Below are 24,762 nucleotides of genomic sequence, written 5' to 3'. Positions count from 1 at the left end.
GCACCAGGACTGTAAATGAAATGATACAGATCTGGATTTCTGGAAGTTTTTTTTGGAACTCTGCAATTGTTTGTTTTTCCCTTATAAATGTTGTATTGGTGTTCTGTCGCAAATTCAGTCGAAAGATTACCAATAATCTAGAATATATGTCATATCTAGTAAAGTGTTTGGTATAATGCATTGTTTTACTAATAAACAACTATATGCCTGCTTTTTTTTTTTTTTTAGCTTACTTTCACATACTTTTCTGCTCCTTTGCTCAAATAAGATATATTAGATAATCAGCTAACCTTTCATATTTACAAATTTGTCTTTTTTCTTCCATAATGCCCAGAATATCAGTGTCCCATGCTGGATGAGTTGCAGTTGTACTCTCTAAGCAACATCTGTGAAATGCACACTGCCTCATGTTACATCTAGTGGTGGAAACACTGGTAAACTGCAAACCTGAAAAAGAAATAGTCTGCAGTCATCACCTGCATGACCATTCCTTTTTAATGGTTGGCTTGGTAATAGCTTCTCATTTCCACTTGTTGTCTGTTTGATTTGCACAAGTGAAATTGATTTACAGCGTTAGATCCTAACTGGACAGATTTCCCAGAAGTGAGAGTTTTGAGTTACTTGATAATGATTATGTATTACCCTTATGTATTTATTTATAGTTTCTAAACACTGCAAAATATTCAGCAGCTGTAATGCCACAGAGTGCAAGTAAGTTCTGTAAATGTATATTAAATAAACAGCAAGTCACCCAATATGGCTTTTTTCCCCCTGCTATTACAAAAGTGATTACAGAGAGGGATTAGTGAATTGCATGTATGCGTACTACAGGTATGTGTGTGTGCTCTTAATGCCATCAGACAGAATGAGAGAGCTGTTCTGTCACATTAGCAAACAGTCCTAAAGAAAATAACTATTTTCACAGAAAATGACTAAATTTATAGAACCACCTGCCCACAAAAGGGTCTATTATTATTATTATTATTATTATTATTATTATTATTATTATTATTATTATTATCTAATCTACTTCATTGATTGCATTTTCAGAGAGTTATAAAAGTATGATTGCATAATTAAATAATTAAAATGACTTTTTGTCCAGTCAGGTTTTGAATATAAAGTTTTATCAGCCATATCCATCCAGCCATCCATCCATTTTCTTAATCGCTTTTTCCAATCAAGGGTCATGGGAAGCTGGAGGCTAACCTAGCAATCATTGGGCAAGAGGCAGGTTATAGCCTGGACAGGTCACCAGTCCATCACAGGACTTGGACACCCACATGACTTCATTTGTTTTTGGCTCCAACTACAGATAGTGAGAACTGTTGGATTTTAACCAGAGGATTGCACCAGTGGACAAACCATTCATCATCGTTTCGATCCTGCAACAGATCGACACTGGACACGCTACCAAAATGAGAAGTCTTTGCAGGAAGTTGGAACTGGACCATCTGGATTGCTATGGGAAGGAGTCTTGTTTCTAGTGTTTGAATGTGCATTTCATTGTATTCGGCTAAGTCCTACACACAGCTTTTATGATATAAAATAAATCATTTTAGATGAACAGTTTTAAATCACAAAGTTTGTAAATGACTACTTCCTGACATCTCTAGAACGGAGGGTGGCATTAGAAGGAGTGTTCATCTCTATGGTCAAAAATGTGATGCTATTTTCAGATCTTTATCCTCAAACTTTTTATTTTACAGTTATTTGCCAGGACCACATTCAGCATATCCTTCTGTAAGCAGCTTTGACATGCTTTTTTGGCAGTCAGAAAGCTTAACATTACGACACAAGTTGTTTGTTACTTGTTTAATAGTTTACACTTGAAATCTGCCAGCCTGCTTGAGAATGTATGTTGCAGTCTAATTTCTCAGAAGCCACTTGAGGTTATGTGACAACCCAGTCAGAATCCAGCCTTTAAAACTTAAAAAAAAAAAAAAAAAAAAAAAAAAAATAGCACACATCTACCAAGATGTCTGCCAGAGTTTTTATATATTTATATTTTTGAAATGAATACATTACATTATACATAACTTCCATGTTGTATAGGGAGTTAAAGACAAGGTCGATGTTTACCGTGACATGTTTCAGCAACTTCCTGTGGCTTTGCTCAGAGTCACATGTCATTGCTGTGAAATACAGACCATGCTTTCTTAAGTTTTCCAGACAGCAGAGGGCGATTACAACCTCCTGCTGTTTGGCATCCTGTGGAGGATGGCATCCCAGGTGTGTGACAAGGTGTAAAATTCCTCATGCCTGTTGATTGTCCTGAGGGCCTGCTTTCGCATGTCCATGGCCTCCCTCATCCTACAATGCTATTTGTTGCTTTCTTAGTGGATTTCTTTTGTTTCTTCTCAGTCCGATATGCTTTCTCCTTTACAGTGATTAGATATGTGAAGGTAAACATAGACCTTACCTTTCTTACCTGTCATAACATATGAAAGTTATGTATTATGATTGAACCAGAAGACGGTATGAAAATATCATCCATGAATACATTTCATGGTGATGTTTAATATGAGTAATACAGGACAGTATGTCGCTCAACTGGCTGAGTTGAGTTGGTGCAGCTGGCCAGGATTGAGTCCCAGCCTGGGGCCATTTGCTGCGTGTCATTCCCCCGCTCTCTCTGACCCCATTTTTTGTCCAGCTACTGTCAAAAAAAGACCACTAAAGCCAAAAAAGAAAAAGAATATGAGTAATATGTTAAACTGGGGTAAGCTCATATAATGGCCTCCAACTTTTTAAGTCAGACGAGAAAATGTAGTTTTGTTTTCAGTTCTGAGGCAGCAGAGGCTCAGGCACTTCATCAGGTTGTCCAATGCCTGGAAGGTTGGCAGTTTGAATCCCACTGCCCCAGTCATTCTGTTGTTGTGTCCTTGGGCTTTGAACAAACCTTACTGTGCCATGAAAAGCACTACAGCAATCTAATCCATTATTTATTATTTATTGGGGTTTTTTTGTGTGTGTGTTTTAACAGATATAATAAAATGCAAAGTCTGTTGGCCTTTAAATTTTTCTTGGGTTTCCAGCAACATATTCCAAACAGTTGCTCAGTCAGTGTTGCCTTTCCGAGTATAAAGTAAGCTTTTTTTTTTTTTTACACAAATCCAAGCTGTGCTGTTTTTTTTTCTTTTTCAAACTTGACACCATCAGGGTGAATAGGATTAGAATGAATTTCTAATGAATGCACCTAACTTTGTTTTATTGGATCACAGCAATTAATTCCTGTAACTGTACTAGTTGAAAAACAAGTTGTAACCACCATTTTAAATTAAGTACCTCATTATTCAGTCATTCAAGTTTAATTGGCACAAGAAAATTAAGTCAACGGGGTTGACATGTTCCACTTACCCTTAGAAATCTAGACTAAACCACGCTTAGTAGCACACAATAGCCCAAATCCATCCAAATAGGGATGGGAAGCTTTTGTTATCATTATCGCTAAACTAAAGCTAATTACTGAAGGACTGTTGTAGGAATTCAGGCTAGACTACATAGTGGGCTAATCTGGAAATAAGAACATACATATTGCTGTAACATACTATGAAATTTAGGTTAAGATTTACTGTGCAAAGCTGTTGCACAGATGCACAACACAACTGCTGTTTGAAATGTACTCATCAGTGTGGTGACAGGGAGCGCGAGTAACAACTCGTATCTCTTTACAGTTAGTTACATGTTCTGCTAGAAAAGAAACGTGCATCCTGGTATTCACATGGGTGACTACTACCAAAACCTGTTTGTAGACCAGTCTCACACCCCTTAAGTACCAGCTTTGGGAACTAACACAGAAGAGTCTGAGGTGTTCACAAATTCCACAGACACCAATGAGATGGAATTTGAATGTCGGGCCAGGGAGAGAGTCAGTAAGCTGGTGAATGGCCGTATTGAACAGCTGGTCATTCTAAAGCCATTGTATTTCTATTTTAAAAAAAAAACAAAAAAACACCAACATTCTAACATCTGGCTTTTCGCTACAAGTAGTTCTAGGATTTTACTGGCGTCAGTTCCAATCAGCACTAATGGGAACACAATACCTGAGTGCACACACTTGTGTTTCATGGAGCAGGCTTTGGTTTTATTGGGAAGGATGGAGTTTAATACCTTTTTTATAGCATTTTTTTCTGAATGTAACTCCAGTCGTGTTTGCCCTCGACTAATGAGGCTAAACATGCTACTACTGGTATAAAGAAGTATTTAATTAACTCGTTGCAGTGCCTGTACAAAAACGAGTCAAGCATAAGAAACTGCATCTCTGGGTGATCTGTTGAAAGGTTGATAATACAGCTAATTTTTTGACAGCTTTCAAACATTTTTCCTCTGCCGTGGTATGAGCACTGAAATCCAGCTAAACAAGCTGAACCATTAAAACATAACTTTTATTCTTTTACGTACAGTCAGCTGAACGGTTTTCTTCCGTCTCCTTCAATACATTATAATTCGTCTCACTTCATCCCCTGAGCTAACAAGCCCGAGGCTACAATGTAACCTTAATTCAAACCGAATGCAAACTTTTATTCAAACTTTTCTTCAACTAGCTTTAAACTATTAAAAATGTATTAGATGTGTCTTTCCAGTCTTTACTCCATCATCCTTTGCAGAACCACCCTTTCAGCCATTTCCACGTTGCTGATTGCTCTATATCTCAAAAACTTCTTCATTTGAATGAATCAAAGACTGAGAGCAAATTGGAATGAGTTTCGATTTGGAGCTGTCATGCTTTGCTGCTGAGATACTCATTTTGAATAAGGGATGATGAAGCAGCTCTCTCCAGTGCCTTCACAGCCGTTACAGCTCTGTTCTCGCCAAACAACCCAAAACGCTGATGGAAACAATAGTTCAGCACAGAGTGCACGCAGTCAGGGAAATTGCTGTGGCTAATAGGAAGCTCTCCACGCTTTCTTTCTAAGATGTCTTTGAGGTCTATGAAGCTTTGGATGTGTGAGGATAAAGGTGGAAACAAAATACTCAAAGTGGTTTTGAGCATTTTCCAAGCGACTCTTGCGAAACTCACATGTCCATGCTTTGAGCTTTCACACACAATGACCTCTTCGTCTGTCGCTATCTCTGGTGGGTTGTCGTTCATGTCAAGAACTTGGACGGTGACAGGAACGTGACTGAGGAGGCTTGGGTTGTCTATAAGAAAGAAAGGAAAGACAAACATAAGCTTCCATGGCAAACATAAAAATTTGATGCTTTAGACTAGAACAGACTGATTTTTTTTTTTTTTTTTGTGCAAAAAGAAAAACAAGAAACCACCCAATGTGAAAATTATACATACTTTTTATATAATTTAACATGGTGCCATGATTTAATAAATTAAAATCATTCTGCATTGCATAAGCCTTGAAAAAGAAAAGTTTGAAAGCATTTCAAATCATTACCATAACATGTCTTAAAAGTAATAAACCAATAAGGAGAAGGCAATTTTTTTTCATAGACCACATGTCAAGCTGAGTCCTTCTTACAACCTGAGAGTTGCTCCCCTGCAGGGTACTACAAAGAACGCAGCTTTAAGGCAGTTCAGCCTGCACACTGCTGACCCGCAGAAAAAAATCTCTTTAATTGGAGTCTATGCTCGTGATTCATCCTTTCATCCTTCCAATCCATATGTTATGAAACTTACATTTAATGTGTCTTTTATCATGTAAAGTATACTTTAGTAATCAGCTTCCCCAATTTAACTAACTGAAGTTCCTAAAATCTTTAGTGTCGTTTTTGTTGTTAGATTTTTCTTATGAATTGGTCCAACACCACAAAAACTGAATTGAAAAATTCATGCCTTATAGTACCAAGATCGGAAAAATCTCGAGCTGAATTTAATTTATTACAGATGAAGAACTATCTGAGGACATGTAAGGAAGTCAGAATACTGACAAGTTATTTTTAAGACGTGCAGACGTCTGTTAAACATTTAACAGAATCGCACCACTGTGAGGATGCAGGATATGCTTTTCTGACTCTTGAGCGAGGTAGTTGACTGCTGACCCCTGAGACATCCGTATCCCTTACAGCAGAGTGGGCTTTACTGAGTGCCCCCCCGGAGTGAGCATATTTTAACAGCATGAATGTGAAGCAGAACAGCAGGAGAAAGAAACAGCACACTTGGTCAGCAAAAAAACCTCAGCAAGTACAGAAAAAAAGTCACTCAGGTGCACATGCCTTCTGTTAAATTAATAGTGCTTGAGTTTTACTTATTTCATCTTGTGTGTAGAGGATTCCCGACTTTTTTCTGAGGAAAGTTTGATATTGCATCAAATGTATTATAAGTTTTATACTTTTCCATGTCAAGTACCGAGGTGAACCAAGAAAAAAAAGAGCATTGCAAATCACTTGCTGCCTTTGGATATTCCCTTTTCTTTTCTCCTTTGAAAAATCTCTGCATGATAATTTGCAGTGAAGGTGGTGGGACGCTGTTAGTCTGTATGGCTGTGTGTCTTTGCTCATTCAAGGTGGTAAAAATGTATTATAGCCTTTTGACAATGTCCTGGCATGTAACTATATCCCTGAATACTAAAGAGAGGTCAGGAGATAATGAGTAATTAGCATGCACAGTACCTGCTGGCTGGCAGGAGATTTGCCTAATGGTGATTACAAATTTCCTAAGTTAACTGACAGCGATTCATAAAGTTAGCAGAGTTTTTATTTATTTAATTCCTTTTCAGAGCAGGACACTGAACAGTTGGAATTGGTTTTATTTTTCAGTTAATTACAAGGACATTTACTTTAACATGTTGAAATAACTTCTTATCAATATGCAAATGACCAAATAAGAAAAAAAAAAATATTTTCTTCAGACTTTAATTGATAATTTATATTGAAGTGAAATACAATGAACATGTGCATTAAAACTGTTAATTATGCTGGTTAAATATTGTGCTTCACTGGCAACTGAACATGAACGCCATTGCAAACCTCACTATTTTCCTGGTTAACTACCGGAAATTTCCTTGGAAATGAATGCAGAATTGTTTTATTGTTATTATTATTTTGATGTTTATGTTGGGCGTCTTCATTTTCAAGTAAATTGTGTTTCAGCACGAATAGACAGGGACACTTTACAAAACAATTTGTATTGAAAATAAACAAGATAAGATTGGAAATAACCTGCCCACTTCAGTAATATCTGCCCCATTTATTTGAACTCTGGAGAGCCGGTCAAAACAAGCACAACCAGTCAGATGATTACAGTACGTTTTAGCACATGCTCTGTAACTATGAGCTGATGTGTCAATTATCTGAATGTTATTCAGGAAAATGCTGCTAAATCTACAGCCCTGCTGTGTTACAGATCTAAATCTGCAGGTAAAGGGAGCATGTGCACCGGAGATCCCTGTGCTCATTCTTTTTTATGATACCTTGCTATTGATTTTGACTTAAATTTTGCCCTTTATGAATTTGAACTCAGCCTGGCCTCTGACTATATGATCCCTGCAGGGTGTCTTGTTATCTGGTGCGAGCGAAGAAAAAACCTATATAACCTAAAAAGTTATATAGCACTTTTTTTTTTGAATAGTTTCTATTTAAATCATGCTGATGAGGCACATAAGTCATCCATTGTTTCAATGCAAAAAAAAAAAAAGGGTCTGTAAAATATCTATTAGCTTCAGGCAAAACATGGTGTATAAAAGAGAAAAGAACCCATCTCTTAACCGCCTCTCTCAGCCGTGTAGCATTTTGTGTTTTAGCCACTCCCGATCTGCTTATTTTTCTTGCAAAAAGGCGTAAAATTTTCTTTGTGTTTGTGTGTTTCTGATGTGTTCACTAAAAATTACAGGCTTGTGGAAAAAGCAAAACTGTTTTTATGTTAACAGCAAGACATAGCTGGTGGGAGGCAATTACATTTTTATATCTCCTTCTGTCTGTGAATAGGAATAATGTTAAAAGGTAAGGCCATGTTATAACTTAAAAGACATTATCAGGACATCTTATTAAAGAAAACATATTGGTAGGATCATACTAACGTAGGGGTGCCCAGTTCTGGTTCTTGAGGGCTACAATTTTGTAGGTTTTCCATGTGTCCCTGTTCCAACACACCTTACTCAAACTAATCTGTCACTGTGCAGAGCTTCATTGGCTATTGGATCCATTTAATAGAAACCATGTGTGTTGGAAGAGGAATACATAAAAAAACCTGCAGGACAGTGGCCCTCCAGGACTGACTTTGGGCACCCTTGTACTAAAGGGACTGTCTGTGTCATGTGTCAAGACATTTAAAAGCAAATGTTTGCTTGTTTCCCTTAATAAAAATAGCACTCTGAAAATATTTCCCTTGTATCTTCATAATTCATCATATAAGGGACGTTTTTGATACAGCAACTTTTACAACTTTTAAATCATTGGCTGCCAGCCATTGCAACAGCAGAGGACTCCATACTGGAAGCATTTAAGAGCATTTTGGCTCAGCTTTCACAGAATATTGAGTTCTGGGACTACAGATATGGAGGGCAGTATCGGGGAGTCTTGAGGGTGCACACTCGGAGCACGTTCCCAAAGTGTTTGGGTGCACACTCAAGAGAGCACACCCTTGACATGCATGAACCCAGTCTGTCATGGTGTAGACCATGCCTCCTAGTGAGTGGGTGAACCAGAATGGTGAGTGTCCAAATACCTTTATAGAGCAGGTGAAATGGCATCTATCATGTGTAGAGACCTTGAAGGGGTGTTTCCTGTTCATGTTAAAGTGACTGATCTTCATTGAATATTCTATTTTTATATGTATATATTGAGCCATGTTGGAATGTTTATAGCCTTGGCTACATTTTACTGACAGGTTGACGTATGTAGTATAGTTTGTATCTAGGCATTGTATTAATTGTAAAGTGAATGCCAATTAATGTTGGTTTGTCTTGTAGGAGGGGCCTCCAGTATAAAGCTGGAGGAGAAGCTTCAGGCACGAGAGAGCATTTTTGTTGTGATTGAGCAGCCATTGAATATTGCTTGTCCAACTGCTAGCTGGTGCATGGCTGACTCATGCGTTTTATTTTTGTAACTAATAAAGACAAGACAAAGGTGAAGAGTTGAGGTTCTGCAATTTTCTCCTACCACTATAGCCAACTTCACACGGCCAAATGGGCTTTCCATGTACTTTCTATATAAAGACATCTTTTGGCATCTTTGGCAGTGAATGTTTGGGTTCGAAAAGACGTAAAAAGACATCTTTTGCAGCCAATGAGTTAGTAGAAGGTGGGCAGACATAATTCATTGACAACTACACAGTTGGAGTTTTCCAGTCCAACTCAGAAAACTAAGAAATGCTTTCAGATAGTTGGATTTCCTTGTCGGTAAGACTGTTAAGACTTCTCTAAAAAAGCATCTAAAGAACATCTTCAGCATTATAATCACTTGGTAAGAGATATTATGATTTTGCAGCAAGATGTTTGATGCAGATGTGATGCTGCATTACTCAGCAGCAGATGAAACATACCATGTCGGCCTCCAACAGAACCTGAGCAAACCTTGTGTGCCGACAGCCGCTCATTCATGAACAATCACATGAAGGTCTTTGCTGTGTGAATGTTCAGGTGTGAGTGATCAGCTGCATTATGTACTCTTTTACATTTGATAACATTTATTGAATAGAAAGCAACCTGGGTACCTACCAACCTCCGAGGCCATTACAGTGACATTATGCCAAGGCATGTCCTCTCTGTCCAGAGGCTGTGTTGTTCGGATGACTCCACTACTTTCATCGATTCGGAAGTACCTCACTCCATCATCTTTGCTGTCCAAGTAGTACCTATTTGGAGAGAAAATGATATTATGTATGTACTTAATGGCCCACAAGCACAACAAGATTACAGAGCTGTCAAGAGGAAACTACTGCAATGAAATAGGTAGTCAATGAGAAGGCATATCACATAAACACAACTTTAAAAGAGGATCCCTCCTTTTAGGATAATCAGGGACAATTTAAACAGAACTACTTTAGGTTTTCCAATGAGTCCTAATGGTAATTTAGCAGGAAGACACAGGGCAGACCTGCTGCAGCATATTTGGCAGTGTTGATATGCAGTATCTGCTGAGTTCTTATTTTCTTTTATCACTGAGAACAAATCAGTCAAAGTGAAAATCAAGGTTAGGATGCTTTATTAGACAAGGGTCCCTATACAATTAATGTAGAGTTGCTTCCTGTTTTGCACTGAAATGGAACCCCTGAGATATCTCATTTTGAATAAGAACAGCAGTAATATGCACACTTTCAATAATTAAAAGCTGCATTTCCATAAATTTGAGAAACTCAATGTGCTGATTTAAAATGCGTGAAAGAAGAGGGAAGGCTGTGCAGACTTTAATTCTGTAAAATGGGTCAAGCTCCAAAAATGCTGGATTCGTGTTTCAAACTATCCAACTATAACTCATTTCCACGTTCCAACTGTTTGAAATAGTGTGTAAAATCTAAATAAGATCAACATCTATCTGAAAATAAAGAAAAGACAAATGTTATAAATCTGACATTTTGTGTTTTTTTTTCTATATTAGTAACCAGATGTCAGGGAATATAAAAAAGCTAGAAGTCTGCTGATATAAAAAGACGAAGCACTATTTGGGACATCCAACACGACATTTAATTGTGAACAGGTCAATAACATATTTTATCTGAATCTTATTTCAAACAGACTGTTTTCCAAAAGTACAGGTATAGGTAAACAATCCAACAACAATGCTGTTAAAGAGTGGCTGCAACTGTTTGGAGATTTAGTTTTCTCTGGTTCAAACTGCTTCTTAGAATACATCAGAAAATCCAGAAAGATTTCTGTATGAAAACGACAAGGACAAATCGATGGCTGGGATATTTAGGTTGTTAAGCCACAAACCTTTGAAAAAATAAATATATAAACAAAAAATTCTTTAGTGCTATTACTATGAGTTTGGAAACACTTCTAAAAACCATTGCAAATGCAGCTTGTGTCTGCATTAACAAATGTAAATTAACTTTATGCAAAGTGAAAACTGTCTTGTGGCCTGATGATGGCTTTTTCTCAGCACTCCATTCAAAATCCATCCACAAGTTGTGTAGCTGCATTAATGAGCATGACACGGATAGGATCTGGGAATGAATCGTTTATGCCAACTAATATCAGCAGTGGGTTTTTAGCTAAATACAATTACACTGTACACTGCAGACGACAGAGGAAAAGTCTTGGTTATTTAAGAAAGACATATTCTACTGGAGTAATTAGAATAAGGGCTGCATGAAGGTGTGGTGGTCAAACCGCGGCCTCACAGTAACTTGCTGGTTAGAACCTTAGCTGGGGAGGCCTTTCTGTGCAGTTTGCATGTTCTACCATGTGTGTGACTCATCTTCGGGTATTCCTGCCATAGATGGATGGATGGATGGATGGATGGATGGATGGATGGACGGATAGACAGACAGACAGATAGATAGATAGATAGATAGATAGATAGATAGATAGATAGATAGATAGATAGATAGAGCTTACTTAATAGTTAGGTAGTTACTCATCCCATGGGAGACATTTTAAATATTTTGATCAAAATTAAAACCAAAGCAAATAAGCACATGCAATTGAAAACACATAAGCAAAAAAACATACAAAAAAAACCAAAACAAAACAAAAAAAAAAAAAAAAAAACGAGCCAAATAAACTACAATCAAGTCGTTGAAATAAATTCCTCCCAGCTTTATAAACATGATTCTCTTTCCAACTTCAAATGCAACAAAATTTCCTCCTAAAATATTCCTGCTAATACGATCTGGGTAATGTATCATTTACTCAGTGAGGCTCCCCGTAGAGTCGCTGATGACGTTATACAACTGTTTTCACAGATTGAGTAATAGTGCTCTTTAAGAAAAAACTGATCTTTGTGTGTAATCAGCAGTGCTTCCCACTAAGCACCTAGTTAAATGCCTCACATCACTGTGCAAACATTCCATGTACTTTAACCCCACCTATCGTTCTCCAGAGAACTTAGAAGATAATTAGTAATTTGACATATGTGAAAATCATATTTGGTAAAAATGTATCAAAACCACAAAACAAAACCTTAAATTAATAAGACTCAGTCGACCAAAATCCGGCAGAAGCAGCACACTCAAGTCACTGAAGTGCAGACACAGCAAAATCCGAAGGGGATTTGTTTGTGCATGCGTGATTATCAAAGCCCAGTCCCACCTCTGCAGCACATGAATGGAATAATCCCTGCTGCTTTTAAATGGATGCTGGGTTCTTAAAATACATGTTTCAAGAGCAATAATTTTCAATATTTAATAATGACAAAAGACTGTTCTGCTTGCAGCATTTACAGACTTGAAATGACTTCTCAGCAACTGTGTTATCAAAGTACAAGCAAAGCAGCTTGTGGCATACAAAACAGGAGTGGGCTCAACTTCTCATCTTATGAATTCAAGCACGAAATGAGCATTGACTGAGTATTTCTTAATTTATCCCTTAATGACCCATTTACACCTTTAATCCAGCATTTCCCCTGCGTAACATACCAGAGTGTTTTTAATTGACATACGAGATGGAAATTGCACAGGGAAATTGATGACACTGACATTAACTGGGAAATAATCAGCTATTAGTCATTTTCTTAATGTATTATTTATCACTGTAACCTGCCTCAGTGTGAAAAACTTTATATCTTGAGTGTTTATTAAAACTTTATTTAACTTTCAGGCTCCAAAAAACACAAAGGCCTTTACAGTATTGAAGTGAGCCTTTGTTAGCAGAAGAAAAGCAAAATATTTCATGGTTTGAAACAAAGAAAACATTAAAGATCTTTGAATTACCTCTACTGGACATAAATCAAAAGCATTTCCTTGTTTTGTGTTTCCGAAGTACAAGATGTAACACTGTATACTGACTATATTACAGAGGAAATTTAAAGCTGAAAATCTTTCATTTTAAAAAGTAAACAAAGATCAAAACTGAAAAATACCAACTGCGGTGCCGTTATCGAAGCTGCACTGATCAATCGGTGAAAGATATTAGCTGATAACGGACACAGACTGGTATTGGTATATTTTTAGCAGAGGTAGTCCACTGTTGGTATTAGTATCAGAGTTGGGTGTAATATTACTGAACAGACGACTCAATACACATCTACAGACAAACGTTTTCTGGTGTAGCTGTAAAATTCAGTTAAAGTGTAGGATAAGCCCAAGCAAAGAAAGAGATCATCAACTAATATACTGCTTCATAAAAACCTGTAGTAACCCTTAACATTTATGTGCTTTGTTGGAAATACAGTGTCATATAACGTGTAGGTATGAACATGTGTGAATAAATGTCGAGACATGACAGTTAAGAAGAACTTTTAGTAGTTACTTAATGATTTGCTAATTGGCCATGTGTTGAGTGCTGCTGGTTAAGCTAATTAGCCATCTGACGCTTGAAGCAAGCTAATCTCGAATCTTTAGGTAAACCTTGGATTGGAGATACATTTTTTCCAATCTCACGGTGTAAGCTGCAAGACAAAAAAAAGAAAGAATATCTGGATTATAATAACACTTTTAGCATTTAAATTTCATCGAAAAAATAATCAAACATGTTAAAATAATGTATGGCTTTCTGTTTACTAAAATTATGGTTTGTTGTATTTAGAAAAGAAACTCAAGAGGGTGAAATGAGGCGATATCCTTTGGGACTGCTGATACAGATATCCCAGTATTTTTAGCCAGCATGCCAAGATACAATTTAATACCAGAGCTTTTAAATGTAATGTAATAAAATTAAATATTTATGGTAAAACAGAGTTATTTGTGCTTCTGTTTAAGTTCTTCTCTCTGTTCACATAAAATGTGTTTTGAAGTGACTCAAAGTCATTCTTACTTCCAGTTTCCCTTTCTATTTTTAAACAAGTGTCTGAAATCCTGCTTATTAAGACGAGTCAAAACCACCAAGGACACTAGCTGTGCTTTGAGTTCAGGTGTGTGAAGCTAACAGATAACAGCCGTGCAATCGTGCTGAAGCTGCTTTGAGCGACAGAGTGACATGAAAGAGACAAAGCGAGTCCTTAGGCAGAATTTACATGTAGGCGTAAGGTGTCAGTGGTCCTGCTTCTCATGCAAAGTGAATAGTGACATCTTCTGTTCCCAAAACTGAATTCTAGGTTTGTTGCTTTGCTAGTGGAGCTGCACATCTTCTCAGTATTTTGACTCAGAATTGGTGTTTTTACAGTAAATGAAACGAAAATTAAGTTAAACTATTACTCAGACATACTTGATACAAATGAATTCTGATAGTCAAAAAACTCCTACAAGGCACATGAAGAAAAATAGACTGCTGTGCATTTTTACCTCTTATCACTGGCACAGCTTGAAAGGTTTTGTTAATGCATGCCCTGACACAACTTTTGGGCAATTCAGTGTTATTTTTATATTTACTTACACTTTAGGTATTTTAGTTACTTTATGTGATGCTTCCTTTCAATCATTATTTGACTTGTATGAGCGGAGATGAGGCACAGCATAAACCCTGATGTTGTTATGATATTTTAAGTATTGTGGCTGAAATAATCAGATTTTTATGAACTCTATCAGGACATCAGGTCTTGCTTGACACAGAATGTAATGATGCAATTTTCATGTGAATTTGATTTAAAAACCTGTAAATTTATTGAACATTAAGGCAGATGATGAAACTTTTATGTAGTTATTTCTGTAGATCTCATTTTGCAAGAGGGATGATTTTAGCACATTTATGTCTGACTTTCATTATGCTGTCACTCTGTTTTGTTCCAAATATTTCTACATTTAGGTTGCAGGTAATAAAACATGTCTTTCACTTGTTCTATGGAGGATTTAGTTTGTGTTGTTACTCCTTTCTGCATAATTACTGATGTCAGTTAGGACTGGGCGATTAATCAGATTTTAATCTCAATTACGATCTGGGTTTTCAACGATCATAAAACATAAAAGGGTGTGATTAAGATTATTTTCTTAGCAGTTTTCTCTCCTGCTGTCTTCAGTTGCTAATCGAGCGTCTCTGGCATTGCAGCGCTGTGCTGTAAACTCCTCCCACAGCCGCTTTGGTTTCATTCAGACACTGTTGCCAACTTGACGATTTTCTTGCTAAATCTGGCGACTGTTTTTGTTAAAAGCGACAAATCTAGCAACTTTTACTGGAGTTATTAGAGACTTTTCTGGTGTTTTGGTGACTGACTTGAGAGTACATATTGTTCTACAGTTACTGTAAGGAAGGAGCAGCGGGAGCCTCTCTCGTCCTAAAGCACTCCCAGGCGGCCAGTCTCAGTCGGCTCCGGCTGCAGGTCAATGTAGAATAACTGCAGTAGGTTGTGGAAGTTCACCTAAACATAGTTCATACCATTGTCAGTGAGAACTGGCTGCATTATTTTCGTATACATAGTTTGGCGAGTTAAACACTGTAATATCCCTCTGTTACGGGGCGTTACCATAGCAACGTTAATCAGCTGGTTCAGATCAGCCGTCTTTTAACAGGTGAATTAGATTGTGTTAAATAATCGAGATCTCAATTTCAGTCAAAATAATCGTGATTATAATTTTTGTCATAACTGAGCAGCCCTAATGTCAGTCTCAGACAGTTTGGATCATTACTTCTTCATGAGAGTTTTATTAAAGAGAAAACTTTACTCTTTACTCAAACTAAGAAAAAAAATGTTTTTTATCTCTAATTTCTGAATACCTACTGTTTTCTACCTGTGATACGTCAGAATTAATATAGTGCATCAGTGTGATATTATTATTTCCATACAAGTATCTGATTGTGAACAACAGGGTTTTGAGCCAAGTTTTTACAATAAAATGATGCAAAGGATCTCAAAAGCATTCCACACAGGAAAGGATGCATGTGACAAGTGCAAATGCAAAGTGTAAAATAGTGCAATGCCTTACCAAAAATTTTTTTTTAAAAAATCACTAACAATACACCTGACTGAAATGAGTGGGTTATCAAGAGGCTATTGGAGAATTATCTGGTTTGAATCAGGTGCGTTGCATCTGGGAGACATCTAAAGGTGTGGAAATGGGGATCACTGCATCGGACATTTCATGAAATCTTGACTGAGATCTCTTATCAAGCGAGCTACTATTAGAAAATGCATGTGAACTCCAGAGAGCTAGCGGGTTTGTTCAGATAAAGGCAAATCAAGGAAGATCTCCTGATAACTGCATCGTATTAAGAAGGCAGCTGTTAAAAAGCCGTAAAAAGCAGTGAGCAGATATTTATTGTTAAAAGAGTCTCTGGAATCCCAAAACTTTTCCATGTCGAAAAAGGCTGAAGCTGCACAGAGAGCTGCGCTTTGGCCAACAGTGACTGCCGCTTACTAAATAGAAACATATGCAATGTGCTCAGGAATACATGAAGACTTATTGCCAATCTTATTTTTTTTCTTTTTTGTATTGTTGAATGTTGTGCTACACTGGATGGTAAAGTCCTCACTGAGGACTGAGCTCTGGATAGTTAGTGGGTTACCGCCACATCCTAACAAGACTGCAATGTCAAAAAAAGTGGTAGTGGTGGAAGTTTTTCTTTTTTTGCTGGAATAATGAGAAATTAGATTTGATGCCTCTTTAGGGCCTCCACCACTCTCTGCTACACACTTGTCATTTCAGATTGTCCTGCCACGCCTAGCTTCTGCTCCCTGATGCATTAAAGATGAATAGCAAGTTCTGTTTTCAGAGTTGTAATTACTGTGCCTTTAAAAAAAAAAAAAAAAAAACAATTAAAGTATTTTTTGCAATTAATCTTTCAATGATAAACAACTGAAAATTGGATAACAGAAAAGATATTTGCAAAAAAAAATTAAAAAACATCTTTTGTTGTAAAAATTAAAATTCCCTCCAAGACAAATAGACAACACAGCCTCAGAAGAGAGCCGATAAGTCTAATTGGAGTTTTACTTAAAAGATGACGCTACTTAATTCCGCTTTAGATTGGCTGGTTGGGAAGGGTTCTGATTGGACAGGGGGCGGGCGTGACACGTCTACCAGAAATGAACAAAGTTTGCTTCCTGCTTCATAACTTAGACGGTAACATGAAAAACCACACAATAAGTGAATCATTTTGAAGCACCAGCTCGACACAAGCACACTACTTCACTGTTTAAAGCAGCTGAGAAGGAGAAAGAAAATATGCTACCGATTAAGGGAAGCAAAACAATGCATAGAAAATGCATGTCATCGGGATGGGACAAGGTAACCAGCATGCAAAGAACAATCTGAAATAACTTTGAGCAGAATGAGGAATTAATCAATTTGGATTTAAGCCACTTAATTTGGAATTGGATTTAATCCAGAATGACTTTTTTTATTCGAAATGAGGTGTTTACATGGCCCTTTCTCAGCAGTTTAAACTGGAATTAACTTTTATTCGGAATTAAAGGGGAATTAAAACTCCCATGTAAACGTGGCCAATATTATTTTAAGGGAGGACAGGTTTCATATATATTCTATAAAAATGCTTGACTAAGAGGTCTCAGATTAATGGTCTGCACAGAGAAAAAAATAAAATAAAATAGACGGGCCTCGGCGGTATCCAGGCCAAGAACTTTACATAACTGTTCTTGGTAATTATGATGTTAGGGCGACCAGAAGTAATGACTCATGAGGACCTCTTTGGTTATGTAGATGTCAATTTCACCCCATTTCTTGTAATTTAAAATGTCACTTCAATACCATGTTGACTTCATTGTATGCATGGGCAGATGCCTGATGATCAAAGGGAGCCAACTACTGATCCCTGTGTCATTTACATTCAGCTCTAACATAGGCAGCAGTGGCTGAGTTGTTTAAATCTCTGGATTCGCCAGGATGCCATTTTAAATACCTCCTGCTGTTGTCTTGTTTGTGTGCAGAACACTGGCAGTGATGCTCTGCAGGAATGGACGAGACGTCCCACAAGGCTAGCAAGAAAACTCTTTCATATGTAGATTACCTTCTTGTTTTCTACAAATCTTCACATTGTGTTAAGAATCTGACATGAATTAGAGAACTGATCTTTACCTTGTGTGTTCCTCGCAATCTAATTTGCCCATTATTCATCAAGCAGCACAGTTCCAATCTCATGCAAAAACATAAAGGGTAATAAATAATCCTGATCGGCTTGGCTGTGGATAATATACCTCTTACAAATGACAAAAATAAAAAGGTAAACAGACCTTAAATGATGCAGACTCGGTGAGTCATGATTTAGATTTATTACAACATCATTTCCTTTGAGAAAACACAACATCGGATTTTCTTTTAAAATGGTCGAGCTGAGAAAGAACGAAGTGAAACCGGTTTTAGGACTAAAATTTGAAACTGACACTATGAAAGCCTTTCATAAACGTTCTCTTATTTTACCAGGACATGTTTAAGAAGTGTAGCTGTGCCCTTGTTGCAAGGAGCAAATAGCACAGTTGTTTTTACCAATCTAGCAGTTTATTTTAAACCTTCTTATACTTTGCACAGAAGAACAGCTTGAGCAGCATGTTTGCAGAGCAGCAGCTGCGCTGTACCTTGTGCTAACAATGACAGCAACATGTCTTGTGCTCCATCTGCATCAACAAAGGAGGCTTTTATGTGCAGCATTGTGTGTCACCTGTATTTTGGTGGTGTACAATGCACAATAAATGTATCTTAAAAATACATTTTATAGACAAACTGCATGAGGAAATCTTGTGGTCGACAGTTTGGAGCTTTCAGCATGAGTAAAAATCCCTTAAATGTCACCATAACTGCTCAATTTGAAGCTGTCCATTGGACGCTAGCCTCTGAAGAGGGGTCAGCATCTCACCGCAGGGAGAGCAGGCATAGATGATGCCTTTCTGCAACTTCATGCTCTGTTTGTTTCTTTTCTTTCAAACCCAAATACTGACAATAGCCTGGCTAGACTCTCAAATATACATTTAAGCAAATTTTATTGCTGTGTTAAAAAAAAAAAAAAAAAATACTGGTAGCTTACCTTGAACTGAACCGAATACTTAAGCTAACAAAGTCGTTAATGCTCGGTGCTTAAACAGTTGAGCGGCACAAACCCAGGCAAACACAATGGTTGACTTAACTCGGCTGATGGTGATACTTGCTGTCGTACACTTTCACTGCCCCCAACATTTCACATTCCTTCCAAACTGCATGCCATGTGCCACGGAATACCAAACAGGACTCCAGGGAGCTGTGGGGCTCGCCAAATCACACAGTTTCAAGGGAATCTTCTGCTTGTTCACCTATAAAGCTCTAGCTCTAACTCATGAAGTTACATAAATTCAGGTGCCTGTTACTGTTTATGATTTGACAGGAATTTGAATGAAACATATCATCCCCAGGTTATTTCATATTTTCATCTTGATGCGTGTCAACCCACATGCAGGAGGCGATACAGAGAGGCAGAGGCGAATGACAATCCCCCCCCCCACTCAGAACCAGGTTTAGAGCATCTGTAGCTGTGCATTACTGGCTGCAACTATCATAGGGGATCTTATTAAAGTATGGTTATAATTACATTTTCTTGCTAATAACCCCGTAATATATCACCGGCTATTACACTGCAACGGTCGTGCTCATAAGTCACAGTGTTTACTGGTGTTTAGAAAAAAGCCCGCTGCCTTGCAGCCCCATGGCACAGCTTTGCAAATATGATCATATTACATGCAGCAGCAAGTGAAGATTGCTTCCGATTGATATATTAGCAATATTTAATATCTTGAGATCGAGCAGAGGGCTGCTCCATCATTTTTGTCAAGAAAATGGAGAGAATTCAAATGAACACAGGCAATGCAGTTGCTAGAGTGTAACGCCATCAAAGGAGGCACCTGTTCAGTAGGCTGCCTAAGGCTGCTATGAATCTTTTTTTTCCAATAGCACACGTGTGTTTGTTTAGTGTGCATACAAATGGGGCAAAGCAATTGTATTGCCTTGGGTTAATTCTCAAGCTTACAGACGAAATAAGCGGGGATGCCAAAAGAAATAAGGCAGATTCCCCATGTGCGCTGCGGATTTAGAGAGGAGACATATTTGTTCAGGGGTAAAATTGAGATGACATTTTGTTATATTTAAGTAGATCTGTTAGATAACACTTCACCTTGGAATGACCCCAGCTTTAAATTGAAGAAAAATAAATGTAAAAAGGAAAAAAATAAAAAATAAATAAATGAATAAATAAAGCAAAAAAAAAGAAAAAACCTTGAAATATCCTCATCCTGAAATGCTGCAGTTCAGGTATTCCAAACATAAGCAGATCTGCATTGCTGATTCATACATGCGCTGATAAATGTATGTAAATTAAGTACACTTAGGTGTGTGTTAATGTTAAAGAGCATAATCAAATTAGAGGCAGATATGTAAATGAGCCAGAACGTTAGGATCACCTGCTTAGGTGTAAAACTGCTCCACCTTTTCCTGGCAAAAAACAGCATCTGGTACCAATCAATCAGGATCAAATCTTCCAGACCTGGGTGTTTAGAGGTGAGTCCTCCATAGAGCTAACTTTTTACACCAATAGATTGAGATATAAAGAATGTGGAAGCAAACGCAACACCTCGAGCTTGTTGCTGCGTTCTTAAAAATATTTTCTTTTTAACCATCATTTTAAATGTAGGGGCATGCATTGAGGCGCACCATGTCCATGAAGGGGCATCCTTGTTCAGCAGGAACATTTAGGTAGGTGGTATGTGTCAAAGTAACATCCACATGAATGGCAGCATCCAAGGATTCCCAGCAGAACATTGCCTGAAGCACTGCTATCAAAGGCGTGCTTTCTTTCCACAGTGCACCCTGGTGTGACTACTGCTGGGAGATGATGCAGCAATCAACATAAAAAACATGATTAAAAAGAACTTTTTTTTTTATATATACTTTTAGCTTTGGTCTAGTTCTGATGGCGACTTGTTCACTAGTAGACGCTTTTGGCTGACAACATCGTTCAGCTGGAGGACCTTGACCTATATTATGTACTGCAACTATGACTTTTTCAGCAAACTGAGCTACATCAGAAGGATCAGGAGATTTGTACACCATGTCAAAAGCAATGCGGCAATGGAGATGCTGGGATCCTGCTGTTTTTCCATCACATACTGGTCCTTCTTTATATTGTTCAAATTTACATGTTTGTTGATTTTTCTATTCTTTTTTTATTTCTGCTTTGAATACCATTACATCACTTCCAGGGGATCTAGCAAGATAAGACTGTTAGGAAGGGGTGCATTGGCTTCAAGACTGTGTTCGCTCACTGCCACATACATAGTATACTGTAAGAGATCAGAGGATTCAATGCTTGCAGCCAAAATAACTTTGATTTTTAGGTACAATTATGCAGGCAAAGTAGAATCCCCAAAAAGAATAGAACTTGGGTAGAAGCATTCTAAAATAATACATGAATAATAGATATGGATGTACAGTATAAAGTTAAATGATCTTACCTGACAGGACTATTCCTGCTGTCTGGATCTCGAGCTGTAACCGTGCCCACTTCTGTACCACTTGGAGAGTTTTCATAAACATCCAAGATGTAATAATCCATGGAAAAAACCGGCGCTTCATCCACATCCCCCACTGTGATTTTAAGGGTAGCGGTATCTTTGAAAGAACCAAGATAGGAAAAACGAGGATCCACATGTGTGTTCATTCCTTCAATGTGCAGCGTGTAGGTCTTCTTTCTTTCATAGTTCAAAGACTGTTGGGAAAAGGCACCACAGGGCCATAAGATTAGCATGCTCATATCGTATGGCTGTTACACTCACAGCTCTAAAATCACATTTGCACTTGTACCAGTTTGGCAAAATGCAAAATCGCTATGACCTTTTCAAGTTTATGACTCTAACTAGCAGCACTGCAGATGTAATTCCTGCCATGAAACCATTACCATACTAGAACTTTGAGGTAATGTCTTACAGGAAGCACAAAGTGAAAATACAATCTAATTTTCAAATATCTAGACATAAAATAACCATATGCCAGTAAGAACCAGCCCAATTTTTCATTTAACAGTGGATCATATGCATAGAAATGTTCTAATAAATTATTTTTGCACTGTGGCCTCACAGCCTGGTTTATGGCTTAGATGGAGAAGAGGTCCTTGAATGGTGGCCTTTCTGTGTAGAATTTGCATGTTCTCCACGTGTATAAGTGGGTTCTTTCCATGTAGGCTTCCTCCCGCCATGCAAAGACATGCAAGTTAGTTTAATTTGTTACTCTAAAACTGTTCCTAGGAGTGAGTGTGAGCATGACTGGTCGTCTGTCTCTCTGTGTTGGCCCTGCGATGGACTGGCGACCTGTCCAAGGTCTACCCTGCCTTCCGTAAAATGATTGCTGGGATAGCCTCCAGCTATCCCAAAATCCCTAATTGGACTGAGCGGGTCAGAAGATGACTGACTTTTCAACCAACAAGTTGGTTGTGACATTAACACATTACTGTAAACATGTCAAACTCCATTCCTTGAGAGCCAGTACCCTGGTGGTTTTTGTGGTCTCCATGCTCCAACAAACCTGACCGAAATGAAAAGGTTGACAAGAAGCTGCTAGATCCATTTGATTGGTACCAGTTGTGTTGGTGCTGGGCAACAACAAAAACCTGTTGGATACTGGCCGGAGAGGATTGGAGTTTCACACCCCTGCATTACTGTACAAAACACAAATTTCTATAATCATTTCAATTGCTTGTTCAGGTTTTCCTTTGAGAGTTAGAAAAATAAGGATCGGTAACAATCCTGCATGCTAACAATCAGTGTGAAGGCATTTCTCTAAAGCCATGGTACAGCTGAAGGTCTATGCAGAAATGTAATTTCAACGCATTTAAAGTTTTATAAAAAATAAAAAAATAAAAAAATGGAACAAATATGAAAATGTATAAACTGTGTGCTGCGATTCCCGGCTGGATACTTTTTTTCTCTTACAGCCAATTTCACAGAAATGTAGACTAAATGGAGGTGCTTTATCAACATCATTGCTTCAATTTAGAACTCATTCTGAATAGCTTTTCATAGATGACCATTTTCTGTCTTTCCACTGATAAATGCTCTCCTAGATAATAAATGGCCATTCGTTGCACATCTTCCAAAGACAGGCTGGAAATATTCCTACCTTTTTGAGACTGATGATTCCTTCTCTTGTGTCTCTGTCTGTGGATATGGCGAACATGTTGGCACCCTCTGAGTTTATGATGCTGTACTTGATGTCAGCATTGATACCAAGGTCTTCATCATTGGCTTTGATCTTCCCAACTGGTTTCCCAACTTGAGCTGATTCAGGGACGTACAGCTGGTAATTTTCTGTGGATGGACAGTTATGGGTATACATGCTTAGAGACAGCAGACATCCAGTCTCATCAGACCAACACAGCCCCTGCCCCCATACAGTTTTCTGAATGTTCTTCTAAAAGGACTTCACTAAGGAAGCTGACTGTCACCATTTGGTCCTGAGGGAATGTCATTAAATTTACTCCGCAGTGCTTTAACTGACATTAAATGCTAAAACTGAGGTTGATAGTACTGCAGTGAAGCACATCTGATACTGAAGTAGATGATTATTCAGAAAGTGCCAAGGGAGGTTTGTTTTAATGATGCAGATTCATAAGCAAAGAATCACAGTTTGATCATTGATTACGTTTAAATGGAAAAAGAAACCCAGACTCAAACGGAAAAAAAGTTTTTATCAACTTCTGGTAACCGTGGACAACTTGACCACAATACTGACTCCACTGGAAAGTATTATAGTACTGTAGTGAATATTGCTGAATAGGTCTTAAACTTTAAGAAAACTTTAAGATTCTACAATCAAAATTGTAGCTATTTCAGGATTGATGCTTATATTGTTAATAAATATCTCTGTGTTAAAATAAAAAAAAAAAAACATATTCGTATTGTCTTTTTGTTCATGAAAGCGATAATATCCTGTAAAAGACATTCTGCCAATCTTCTCAGTGCGCTTTTGCTCCTCCGCCAGAATGATTTTAAAAAGATGTACTTCTTTTCCACTTTCATAATAAAAACACATAAAAGAATTTGTCTTACAAATGCTGTTAAGGTTACGTAACTGCCTCAGGCAAGCGCTGTGGAGGTTTTCTGCTCAAGGCCAAGAAAAAAATGTCTGAGGGCATGGGGTAATGTAATATACAACAGCCGAAGCTAATGTATTCAGGTAAGGAGTTGTAGGACATTAGCAATATAGTTAGTTATTTAAGCTAGCAATCCAGTCAGTGGCCCGTCAGAAAGCAATTTTCTCCAGGTAAGAGTTTACAAATAGACTCACAAGAGAATTGTGATGTTTCTCAATGCAATGAGATTTAAGACAACACAAACAACCAAGTCGTTTCTAAGTTTCAACTTGTTAAAACATGGATTTTACCTTTTTTTTTTTAAATACCACAGTGCCTGTTTTAATGTGACATCTATTTTTTGTCAGCACATACTTAGTGGAAACTTTGGCGGGTTGTCGTTGACGTCTGTCAGTGTGATGTTGATTGTGGTGGAACCAGAGAGGCCTCCAACCTGGCCTGCCATGTCTTTGGCTTGGATAACAACAGTATAGTGTTCTCTGGCTTCCCGGTCCATGTTTGTTAAGGCAGTCCTGATGATTCCTGCAAGGGGAGAAAATAAAAGATAAATAAATGTGGTCAATCACTTACTAGATTTTTTTTTCTTTTTTAAAAAAACAGACATGACCTAATGGGAAAATAAAGAAAAATTACACTGAAGTTTGTATTAATAATTTACATTTATTCATTTTTTCACAAGATACTTTCACTAACCCACACATCTTCCAGATATGGAGTACTCTGACAGAATTATTACACTTTTAAGTAAAAACTTCTGTTTCCTTTTATTCTAACT

General features: G+C 37.7%; 1 protein-coding gene across 1 annotated transcript in view; it reads right to left on the bottom strand.

The window, feature by feature from the left end:
* The window catches only part of LOC306770617 (cadherin-18), a gene marked incomplete at both ends in the record, with an annotated part of 95,551 nt that overhangs the window by 22,292 nt on the left and 48,497 nt on the right, over positions 1–24,762 (bottom strand). Inside the window, 5 exons of the mRNA XM_079259504.1 lie at positions 5,024–5,145; positions 9,612–9,748; positions 21,355–21,608; positions 23,015–23,202; positions 24,342–24,509. Coding sequence (XP_079115630.1) covers positions 5,024–5,145; positions 9,612–9,748; positions 21,355–21,608; positions 23,015–23,202; positions 24,342–24,509 — 869 coding nt within the window. The remainder of the gene's footprint in view (positions 1–5,023; positions 5,146–9,611; positions 9,749–21,354; positions 21,609–23,014; positions 23,203–24,341; positions 24,510–24,762) is intronic.

The sequence above is a fragment of the Telmatherina bonti genome (genome assembly GCF_933228915.1).
Source record: "Telmatherina bonti genome assembly, chromosome: 20".
NCBI classification, from domain to species: Eukaryota; Metazoa; Chordata; class Actinopteri; order Atheriniformes; family Telmatherinidae; genus Telmatherina; species Telmatherina bonti.
This window is presented reverse-complemented; position numbering and strand designations above follow the sequence as displayed.